At 41.1% G+C, this 12,141-nt stretch overlaps 1 protein-coding gene across 5 annotated transcripts in view; it reads right to left on the bottom strand.

Annotated features, from left to right (window-relative positions):
• Window positions 1-12,141, bottom strand: part of SUGT1 (SGT1 assembly cochaperone of MIS12 kinetochore complex) — a 126,665-nt gene that overhangs the window by 55,972 nt on the left and 58,552 nt on the right. For all 5 annotated transcript variants that reach the window (XM_088481965.1, XM_088481962.1, XM_088481867.1 and 2 more), the window contains exon 7: window positions 377-427. In XM_088481965.1, coding sequence (XP_088338091.1) covers window positions 377-427 — 51 coding nt within the window. The remainder of the gene's footprint in view (window positions 1-376; window positions 428-12,141) is intronic.

The raw sequence follows: 12,141 nt of genomic DNA on the forward strand, positions 1-12,141 counted from the left end.
TCTTCACCTTCTCACACAGAAGATTGCAGATAACAAATACACTTAAAGATCTGTATCCAAAACTAAACCTGGTGGTAGAGCTAAAGGCGTTCTATGAGAACAGAAGCATGCTTTCCTTGAATGCACTGCTCTTACCAGCCAGCCTCTTTCAAACAGTGGGTATCAATGTCCTTGCCACATAATCTCCTATAAATGCGCATGGGAAGTTCAGTGGAGAGAAGCAACCATACTTTCTCTACATGCCTAAAACGGGCCAAGTGGTAAGAGGACTGCAGCTTTCCTGTACTGTACGAACCCCTACAATCTCCACACAGGTGGCATTACATAAGAAAAGTGAAATTACATACAGTACTACCTAGATAGCAGATCTACTCACTGTTTAACTTTTCTTCACACTGCTGAATCCACATAGAAAATACATCAGATGCTAAAAGACATGATATAAAACAATACTTTAGCATATATAGACTTAGATGTACAGACACCATTAGCCATTAAATTGGGAAAGAAAATAGACTACACCTTATCAAATACTAAATGAAGTACAGATGTGTCCATATAAACTTATATTCAAATTGTGCCAAATAGCCCTGATTGGAGCGGCACAGACTTTACAATTTAGCCGTGCAACTTTTTTCTTTAAATGTGTCTTAATATGCTATACTACTCCTAAATACAAGCAAACGAAGAGCGAATTAAGATGCAAAAGTCAGGAAAAAGTTCTTTATCTGGGTAAAAAAGGAAAAACACAGAGGTGGTATATTAAAGGACTTCTGTCTTTAGCCTTTTTACCAAGATTAGGACTACGCTAATTTAAACGTTTGTCCTTTACGAATGATCAAGACCTACTAGAAGACTGGAACAATACACTAGATGAGTGTTCCGTTAAATTGATGAAATTACTGATTGCACATAGAGAAAAAAAATGACATGGCGGATCATCAACATGATAGGGTACGGTCCTTTAATAGGCAACCTAATTCACAACCAGACTACTCACAGTTATAGGAGACCCAGGACACCATCTAGACGACATAACCAATATAATAAGCGCCTACAATAACCATAATAAGACAAAGGATTTTGATTTGCCTGCAATAAATACACAAAAGAATAATTTGATTTGTTTGCTCTCTAGTATTGAGCCATCTAGGGCAGTGATTTTCAACCTTTTTCAACGCGCGGCACACCGAACTCTATTTTAAACTTTCCAAGGCACACCATCGGTCCCCCACAGAAAAACACGCACATTGGGAGCCATGATGCGAACAGGACGGGACGACACATACACTAGCCCCCGCAGAAGAAAACAATCACATTGGTCCCCACAGAAATCAAAATAAAACACATTGGCATCCATTGAAAACCAAATAAACATATTGGCCCCCAAAGAAAACAAACATAAAACACATTGGCCCCCACTTAAAAAAAAAAACAATCACTCTGGTCTCCACAGAAGGCAACATACATATACATAAAGCAACATATTACACATTGTCCCCACATAAAAAAAAAAAAAAAATCACATTTCCCCCACATTCCATTGTCCCCAAAGAAGGCAAAACAATACATAATTCCCACATACAGCCGGAAGAGCCAGCGCTGCCCGGACCATTAATTATGGGGTTTTACACTGGGCCCGGGATCTCCACCTGGTAAATGCTCGCGGCACACTAGTGGCACAGTGGTTGAAAACCGCTGATCTAGGGGCTCATCACACTTCACCAAATCGCCCAAAAACTCATTCGGAGTCCAACAAAGAATTTGCATTAGGTGCCCGTCCTAAACTTGGCACAAAGCAAAACATCCAAACAAGAGAGGTTTTTTAAGGGACAAATCAGTATCAACATCTGTCCACAAATCAGTCCGAGTCCCTATCCTCGCCATATCAAAAAAGAGGAAGGGTAGGCTCAGAAAATGACGAGGGGGCAAGAGGACACACAAGAAAAGCAAGGTACCATTTGGACCAAAGGGGTATGTAATTAATCCACGAAACAACTGACTGATAGTCAAATGAAACTTTTAAATAGAGGTCTTAATTTTGCCTCCACTTCAGAACCTAACATATTCGACTTATTCGTCGAATTAATTCGATTTGTGCAGGAAGAAATATTTCTTGAAATGTTAATTGAAATAATCTAATACTAATGATACAGAAGTGCAACCCATCGTACTTGATGGTGAGGAAAAACAGGCCTCGTCTCTTGATCTTCTATGGGGGGAGGGTAACACACTAGAATCAGATCAGCTTCCTATATTTGATATAAATTCTTCACATATATCTACTCAAAATAGGTTTAAGAGCAATTCAGAATTTTTTCCTATAAACTCAAAGGGCCCATTCATTGATTGCTTTTATCATCTTACTTTGAACAATTCCAAAAACTCTGTAATAAACCTAAGAAATTTATCCCATCAAATCTCACCAAGGCTGAGAAAAAGGCTTTGCAAAATCTCACTAGGAATAAGTCCATTATAATTAAATCTGCGTATAAAAGGTGGGGGGGGGGAGGGGTTGTCACCCAGGACACAGATCATATCGAAATGAGGCCTTACGCCAATTAAAAAAAAAAAAATTCTACAAAGGTCCTGGATGGCAATCCCTCCACCGAATACCAATCTCTTTTGAAGACTTTTGGATGAGGCGGTCAATGAAGAAATCTTATCAAGAGATCTAGCACATTTTCTTTTTCCCATCCAACCCGCTACCCCTACATATTACCATTTACCAAAAATCTAATTTCACCTCCTGGTAGCCCCATTATCTCTGGTGTTGGGTCCCTCACATCCCCTTTATCACAATATGTTGATTCCATTTTACAACCCAAAGATAGCAATCTGACATCCTATACACGCGACTCAACACACCTATTGAATACCCTTACCAACATCACTTGGAAAGATGGGTATGCTTTCTTAACTTTAGATGTGGAGTCTTTGTATACCAACATTCCCCATGATAAAGGAATACATGGTGTTGAGTCGCGATATAGGACTAGCTCTGAAAGAAATGTTCTTAAATCTATTCATTTTATTTTAACACACAATTTTTCCTTTTTGATTCTCATTATTTACAGGTGTGGGGAATGGCCATGGGGACCTGGTTCGCACTAAGTTATGCCAATCTGTATGCGGGTGAATTCGAACAGACCCACATTTACGGGAGTGACTATGGTGCGGACCTGATCTTCTATGGCCGTTACAAATATGATCTTTTTATTGTTTGGGGTGGTGGTAAATCATGAGCACTTTCCTTTGTTGATTACTAAATAGTAATCCCTTTGGTCTCACATTTTCCTATTCATTTATTTAGTTTTACTTCTATTGATTTTTTTGATCTAACCCTTTTTGTCCAAGGAGATAAGATCATGACTAAAACATATCGAAAACCTATTGATACTATAAAAGTGCACATTATAAAAAAAATGGACAATGTGCCTAAGAGCCAACTTATGCGTATTAAATGCAATTGTTCATCCATTCAGGATTTCCAATCACAATCAAAAGATATGGCTATATCTTTTGTTGAGAGGCTACCTAATCAAATTGGTGGAGAGGGTCCAACCAATGGGTTAGCCTAATGGATAGAACGAATCTCCTGGGGGCGTGGCCTGGCAGCCATTTCGAGAAGACGCTTAACACAGGGCCTCCCGGCGCTCACCTTCTCTTTATCGCCCCACAGTACATCCACTGCTGCCATCTGGCTCTAGGAGCGTCTCCCCGGTATCCTAAACCGGGCGTGCATCGGGTGGTGGCGATCACGGAGCCGGGGGAGGATCTCCTATCTTCCTCGCGGGTTGCGGCCCTCCACCCTCCCACAAGCCGGGACCTCGAGTCTGGAAGCCTCCCTGACGATCGCGGAGGTGACGGCGCTGAAGCGAGCAGCACTAACTTATCACCCTCCTCTTTGTGGCTGCCCTGATTGGAGACCTGCGATCTCCCCCCCAGGTACCTTGCCTCCTGTCGCGGGATCTGGACCCTCTCTCACTGCCGGAGCTGACCTCCGGAGCTGGGGACTGTCAGCCATCTTGGTCCTCCCAGCTGGGCTAAATCCCGGTGTGCCTGTCGGGGCCTGCTCCTGGGACTCATTGATAGTAGGCTGGCCTGTGTCTGTTGTCCTCAGCGCAGCTCACCCCTAAGGCACTGTCAGAGGCTTATGTCCTCTCTGCCCTGCGTGCAGGTAGTGGTTATTAGCCTGCCGGATCACCCCTAGCCCCTGGGTGCTCTCTCCATACTGCAGCCCATCCTACTTCACTTGGCCACGCACTTTTACTATATGGTGATACTGGTAGCCCTGAATATTGCAGTCGGGGGGCATTTTTATTATTATGTATATCTATGGGTGTGTATATAGCTATTTTTATGCCTATAGGAGCAATAGCTTTATGAGAATATAAGATTCCATTCTGGAGACTCAGGCTCCATCTTGTGGTTTCTCACTGTAATATCTCCACCCATTGTATTTCTTTACTAAGCTCCTACTACCCACTAACAGGCTGCACTTGAATAGGGCTATATAACTTATTCACGGTTCTATATTTCTCAGTTGTCAGGTCCTCAATCCTGACTAATTGAATAAAATGACACATTAAGTGGGCATGTCCCCCATCCCCTGGGTGCTTTAATCCCCTCTATATATATATATATATTTTTTTTTTAATATATATATTTTCTTCTCTCGGCAACCCGGACACTGGTGGCCCACACATGCACAAATCTACTACCAAGACTCCTAAACAAGGGGGAAGTGATATTTCGCAACACTTCACGAGAGGTACGAAATCATCTCAACAAAGGGGTCCCCCTTCCCCCCCTTTCATTGCCATGGATAAGGATGGTTCTCACTCACCCACCCCATCCACTAAAGAAGACATTCTAGCTCTTCGCTCCCTCATTACGGATTTTAAGGACTCTCTTGAAACCAAACTCGACAATGCAAGCTGAAGTTTCAACTCTGGCTGCAAGAACCACTAAACTTGAGTCTCGCCAGGACGGCTTTCAGAAAGCCTTAAACGAAACTAGCAGAGACCTGGATCATGTCGTCAGTGAACTTTCTGACCTTCGCTCTAAAAACGAAGATTTGGAAAACCGGGAACGTAGGAATAATATCCGCATTCGTAACATCCCGGAATCGGTTTCTCCTGATGTTCTGGAATCATATCTGTATAGACTTTTCGCTTTTCTACTCCCTGACCTTGGCTCACGCTCCCTACCACTTGAAAGGGCTCACCGCGCTCTTCGGCCGAAACCCAGGGACAATGACCCTCCTCGTGACGTCATTATGAGGTTCCTTAGTTACAAGGACAAAGAACTCATTCTCAACCCTACAAAGGGTAAACCACACATCCTATTCGAATTAGCCAAGCTCCAATTCTACCAGGATCTTTCACCCCTGACGATTGCCAAGAGAAGAGACTTTCGGGACTTAACCAAGGCTCTTCGTGATAGAAGAATCAGATATCGCTGGGGGTTCCCCTTTAAGCTTATTGTAGACCTGAACGGCAAGACAGTTATCATTCGAGATCTTCGTGAATGTAAGGACTTGCTTCACTACCTAGAGGAATCGGGCCCCTCCCCTGAAGGGAACCCCGACGTTTTGTGAGTGCCTTACCCATCAACAATTGTCCCTTGTTTCTGCTATATTATTCTTCACACTTAAGTCTTGGTTTTTTTGGGGGGGTTTTTTTTATCACTAACTTACAACCATGATCTGATTACTGGTTTCCGATCTGTATTTACCCCACCCCGTACCTCTCCCCTTTCTTGCTCGTCTCTCTTCTAAGTCATATAGTTGAGATGTAGACTGTTTATTTACTTTCTAGATATGGTTATCATTTGTTACTAATATCTGAAAAACTCGGTATTATGTTCTATCTATTTTTTTTTTTTTTTACATATATTTGTAGCTACTAGCTAATATTGATAAGGGTCCCAGCTCGCAAGGGAAAATGTAGAGAAAAATAGAGTGAGGGAGAAAATAAGAAGGGGGAGAAAGAAAAAGGAGAGAAGAAGGAAGGGGAAAAAGAAAAAAAACAAAACAACAAAAACAACTCTTTACTGTATATTTTCATTTACTTTATTTTTTTTTTTTTCTTTGTAATTATAGTAATCTTTATGGTTACCATTTGTTGCTATTATTGGGACAACTCTGTGTTATGTTGTGTATCCATTTCCCATATATGTATATTATCTTTAGCTGTTTTTTCAGTTTAGATACTAGCTAATACAGATCTGTTATGCTGCTAGTTGTTTATTATTATTATTATTATTATTATTATGTCTTATCTTTTATGATGTTTAGAGCATGGAGATATTGTAGCGTTTTTCTGCCTTGCTCTCCTTACTACAATTGTAATCTATAACTTCACCCTATATATTCCTCCCCCCTTTTTTTTTTTCTCGTTTTTATTTTTTGTATGTCTCTCTAAGTTTTGCTCTTTTTGTGATTGAAATTACCAATCTGTTACTTCTTTCCCCTTTCTGCACCCGGGGGATGCTACTGATCCCATACAAATCCTTCTCTGTTCTTTTCTTCTTCTCTTTTTTAGGAGATTTATATCTTTCTCTAATTGCGACACTGTCAACATTATTTGTTATTTTTGTTGTGTTCGACTCTATTAGAGGGTTATTTGGCTTTCTTAGCCTGCTCCTCTCTGGATTTCTAAGTCCAACCTTTTGAGTACATTCTCCTCCTTCTTTGTAGGTAGGGTTTTCGTACTCAGTTCCTGTTGGGTTTTTTTTTGTTGTTTTGTTTTTTTTTTGTTTTGTTTTTTTTCTTTTTCCCCTTCCTTCTTCTCTCCTTTTTCTTTCTCCCCCTTCTTATTTTCTCCCTCACTCTATTTTTCTCTACATTTTCCCTTGCGAGCTGGGACCCTTATTTCCATTACACTGCTCCTTTCTAGCCTACACAAAACTGACCCGATATGCCTCTCACTATAGCCTCAATGAATGTTCGCGGCATCAATACTTCTCAGAAGCGTTCCCACCTGCTTCGCACTATTCGATCAATAAAAGCCGACATAGTCCTTTTGCAGGAAACCCACTTCCGCTCACCAAACCACCCTTCTCTTACCTCCAGATACTTCTCCACCGTGTTGTATTCCTCCAGTACATCTAAACATAATGGTGTGGCCATTCTCATTAAAAATAACTTACCTTTTTCCCAAGAATCTGTATTATACCGATGCGGACGGTCGATACATTATTCTCACTGGCAGGCTCAGACACACAGAGGTGACTATCGCCACAGTATATGCCCCTAATGTAGGCCAATGTCGTTTCTTTAATTCCTTTTTTAAAATACTGAACAAACGTCGTATTGGTCACTTGCTTCTTGGTGGCGACTTTAACTCTGTTCTGGATCCGACGTTGGATAAGTCTCTCTCTCGGACCCGCCCTTCCACTTGTCCTATATCTAAAACTCTAAATAAACATATGAAATCGGCTGGTCTATTTGACACGTGGCGCTCCCTCAATCCCTCTTCTAAGGATTACACATTCTATTCCAACCCCCATCGTACTTATTCCAGAATCGATTTTATTTTATGTAGTCTCCCCATTTCCAAACACCTTACAGATGCGAGTATCATTCCTAATTCCTGGTCTGATCACTCTATCATTACTTCCTCCCTCGATTTCTTAGATACCCCGGTTATCAGGCCCACTTGGCGGTTGAATGAGACCCTTCTTAAACTCCCTCACTTCCAAACAAAAATTATAGGTGTCTTAAAGGACTACTTTGCTCTTAATGTCTCCGGCTCCGGATGTTCTCCCATGGAGTGGGAGGCTCATAAGTCCGTCCTTCGTGGGCACATCATCAGCTTCGCTTCTCACAGAAATAAAGAACACAAGCATCTTCTCCGATCTCTCACAGATCAGGTTCACCACTTGGAGTCTCTCCATAAGCGCACGCCCACTGATGCTCTCTATAAACAACTCACCACTGCAAAATCTGCCCTTAACTCGATTCTTTCTGAAAAAATTAAAAAATCTCTTAGATGGCTGAATCAGCGATTCTATGAAAAGAGCAATAAGGTGGACACTCTTCTTGCCAATCGTTTAAAGGCCCGCAAGGTTGCTATGGCGATTCCTGCGCTTAAGGACCATTCTGGATCTCTTCAATACTGTCCCTCCAAAATCAATTCTATCTTTAAAAATTATTATTCTTATCTTTATAACATTACGGATCACGATCCGTCCCAACCCCCCCTCCCCATCTCCATTACTGACTACTTGACTTCTTGTGATCTACCCCACATCGATGCTTCCACCTCTGAATCACTTAACCTCCCCATAACTGAGGAAGAGGTTACCTGTGCACTTAAACATCAGAAACCTTCGAAGGCACCTGGTCCGGACGGTCTCCCCTTTTCTTACTATAAAACATTCCAGAGATCTCTAATCCCCCATCTCACAAACTCTTTTAATCAAATTTTTGAAGGTAATTTTTTTCCCACTGATACCACCAGGGCTAAAATAACAGTTATCCCGAAACCGGGTAAGGACCCCCATTTGGTAACTAACTATCGACCAATTTCCCTTCTAAATACGGATCTCAAACTTTTTGCAAAAATCTTGGCAAATAGACTAAACCCCATTCTCTCTTCTCTTATTCATCCGGACCAGGTAGGTTTCGTCCCCTCCAGACAAGCCCTCGATAACACTAGGCGTACAGTGGCTCTTATACATCATGTAAACTCTATTAAACTCCCCTCTCTCCTTCTTGCTCTTGATGCTGAAAAGGCCTTTGATAGGGTCTCTTGGCCCTTTATGATTAATACTCTTCTTGGCTTCGGTTTTCATGGTAGATTTCTCCAGGCCACTAGGGCCCTTTATCATAACTCATCTACTTCGGTTCTTGCAGGGGGTCTTCTTTCTGACCCCTTCCCCATCTCAAATGGCACTAGGCAGGGGTGTCCTCTATCCCCGCTGATTTTCGCTCTAATTATTGAACCCCTGGCCTGTAAGATCCGAGGGAACCCAGACATTTCTGGCATTCAAGTAGGCGACTCCTCATATAAAATCTCTCTATTTGCCGACGATGTCCTCCTTACTCTCACCAACCCCTTGATTTCCCTCCCAAATCTGTTCCAAGAAATCTCCCTTTATGGACAATTTTCCGGTTATAAAATCAACAACGACAAATCAGAAGCTTTACCCCTCCATATTCCGAGGTCGTCTCTAGAGCTCCTCCGTCTTAATTTCAATTTTAACTGGCGTTTGGAATCTATTAAATATCTAGGTGTCAACCTGACAAAATCTTATCACGGTCTCTACAAGGCAAATTATATCCCTCTGTTTAGAACCATAGAACAAGACCTTCTCCATTGGCGCTCTCTATTTATCTCTTGGACAGGCCGTATAGCCGTGATTAAAATGAATGTCCTTCCCAAACTCCTCTACCTTTTCCAAACCCTTCCTGTGGCAGTCCCTCCCCGCATTCTATCTTCATTACAGGCAAGTTATGGTAAATTTATCTGGAATTACAGAAGACCTCGTATACGTAGAGCAGTCCTTTTTAAGACCACTTCAGCTGGCGGCCTAGGTCTCCCCTCGTTATCCAAATACTACCAAGCCTCTAGACTTAGTCAATTAGTCTCCTGGCACTCTCCAAAGGGAACCAAACGATGGGTTGATCTTGAATCAGCACTCACCAAAACCCCATCGGTCTCAAACCTACCGTGGCTTCCCAGAAAACTCAGACCTCTCTCTATCTCTTTGGTCCCATCAGTTTCTCTTACTTTATCTGTATGGGACTCTCTCGATACTAAGTTCTCTCTGTCTACTCACCCCTCGCCTCAGACACCTCTCTGGTTTCACCCTTCTTTTCTCCCAGGCCACTCGCCCCATATGATCTCTACATGGTCTGCAGTTGGCATCACCCGCTTTCATCACATCCTGGGCAATTTTGCCCCCCATTCTATTACTGAGTTACGGGAGATGCATCCTTTACCGCAGTCCTGTTTCTACCAGTATCTCCAGATTCGCCACTTTGTCCATTCGTCCCTCTCTTCTCTTGATGCTTTACGAAACCCCATGGCTATGGAACGCCTTTGTATTTATAGACCCGCGGAAAAGGGCTTAATTTCTCAGATCTATCATTCTATACTAGATCAGGATAGCCCGCACCTAGAGACCCATGAGTGTTGTTGGGAGATAGACTTGGGTACCTCTCTGGGAGAAGACACTTGGGAGGCTATACGCCTTAATATATCGAAATGCTCAATTAGTGTCTCCATTAAGGAAAACTCTTATAAGGTGTACACTCGATGGTATCTTGTCCCGGAGCGTCTTCACCAAATATACCCTAATTCTTCTAACCTTTGTTGGAGCCAATGTGGACAAGTCGGCTCTTTCTACCATATTTGGTGGTCCTGTCCATGTATTGTCCCTTACTGGTCCATGGTCCAAACTACTATATTGTCAATGATTCCCTATGCCTCCCCTCTTACTGCTGCTTCGTTGCTCCTGTGTGCCCCGATCTGTCAACTTTCCAATCATGAGAATAAGTTGGCCCTACACATCTCCTGTGCCGCCAAATATCAGATTGCTAGCTCTTGGAAACAACCACTCCCTCCTACTCGTCAACAGTTTCTCAACCGTGTCTGGTTTGTGGCCAAAATGGAATATATCACAAACACGGTGGACAAGTTTAACGCAATCTGGTCTCCCTGGTATTGCTCCCAGGGTGTGACCCCTCCTGGTCTTTCATAATTATTTGCCCTCTGCTTTTTTCCTCTTTTCTTTCTCTTTTCTCTCCCTCTCCAATTCTTTATTCTATCCCCCCAGCTCGCTATCTTCCTCTCCACTCCCAGATATTTATTTATATAATTTTTTTATTTTTATTATTTTTTTATTTTATTTTCTATTTTCTATTTTATTTTCTCTTCTACATAATTTCAAAATTTTTAATTTGTATTTATTTATTTACTTTCCTACTCAATTATTATTATTATTATATATATAATTTATTTTTTTTTCTCTCTTCTCTTGATATTTTGTTTCTCTGTTCTGTGCTACTTTCTTAAGGAATTACAAAGAAAAAAAGAGGGGAAAAGTTCATTTTCAATATTAGTATATCATTATACTTGTTACCTATCTATTTGTATGATGAATATTTACTGTTTATTTTGTTCCTTAATCCCCCTTGGGGACTGCACTGTTTTTTTTTCTATGTTTCTCTTGTATTGATACCCCAATAAAATTATATGAATATAAAAAAAAGAACGAATCTCCTTGGATCTAGAGGTCAGAAGGAAAACAAAAATGTACAAGTGAGCTTGTGATACGATTTGGCATTATTACCAAATATAATAGAGCATCCCACCAAATTAGGGGGATTATCAATTAACATTATTCCATCTTAAAACAAGATCCTGTACTTAATGATATTTGCCTCCTAATACCAATATAGTTTTTAAGAAGAATAAGAACCTTAAAAACATAATTTAACCTAGTTTTTTCAACCCAGGGAGAATGATATCCCAATCTTCCAAAAATTGGTTAACATCCCAGACACATGGATGTTACAAATGTAATAAAATAAACTGCATTACTTGTGGATATATTACTAATAAAGTAACACAAATTCAATCACTTACAAATTCATTGGTTCATCACATGCAATACATCATTTGTAATGTATCTGATCTGTTGCAGTTATCATCTATACTATGTGGGTCGTACTATTCGTCCAAGTATAGGCTCAATGAACACAAGAGAAATGGAGAAAAGGGGTTACTTACGCATAGTCTTTCGTGTCATTATGCCATAATAAGAACTCAAAGTGCCTACGTATCACTGGGTTAGAACATGTTAAAAGTACAGCTAGGGGAGGTGATCGTTTTAGAACTCTTTGTCGACAGGAGGTTGCCTGGATCTATCAGCTTAATAGTTTAGTACCCAATGGACTTAATGAAACTCTGGATCTTAACAATGTTCTTTAAGACGTTGGGCGGTTGTTGAGGCTGGTGAAATGCCATTGAGCATACGTCCCTATTCCTTCGGTACCTCTCCTCACCTTTAATCATCTCCCAACAGTCTATTTTTTATGTCCCCCCTTCTTTTCTTTTCTTCCTTCCCTTATATACGAAGATTGTGATAATAGGAATCATAATCTTCATATGTGCAATATATATGTAT

This window comes from Taudactylus pleione, unplaced genomic scaffold (assembly GCF_031769625.1).
Source record: "Taudactylus pleione unplaced genomic scaffold, aTauple2 ptg000005l, whole genome shotgun sequence".
Lineage (NCBI taxonomy): Eukaryota > Metazoa > Chordata > Amphibia > Anura > Myobatrachidae > Taudactylus > Taudactylus pleione.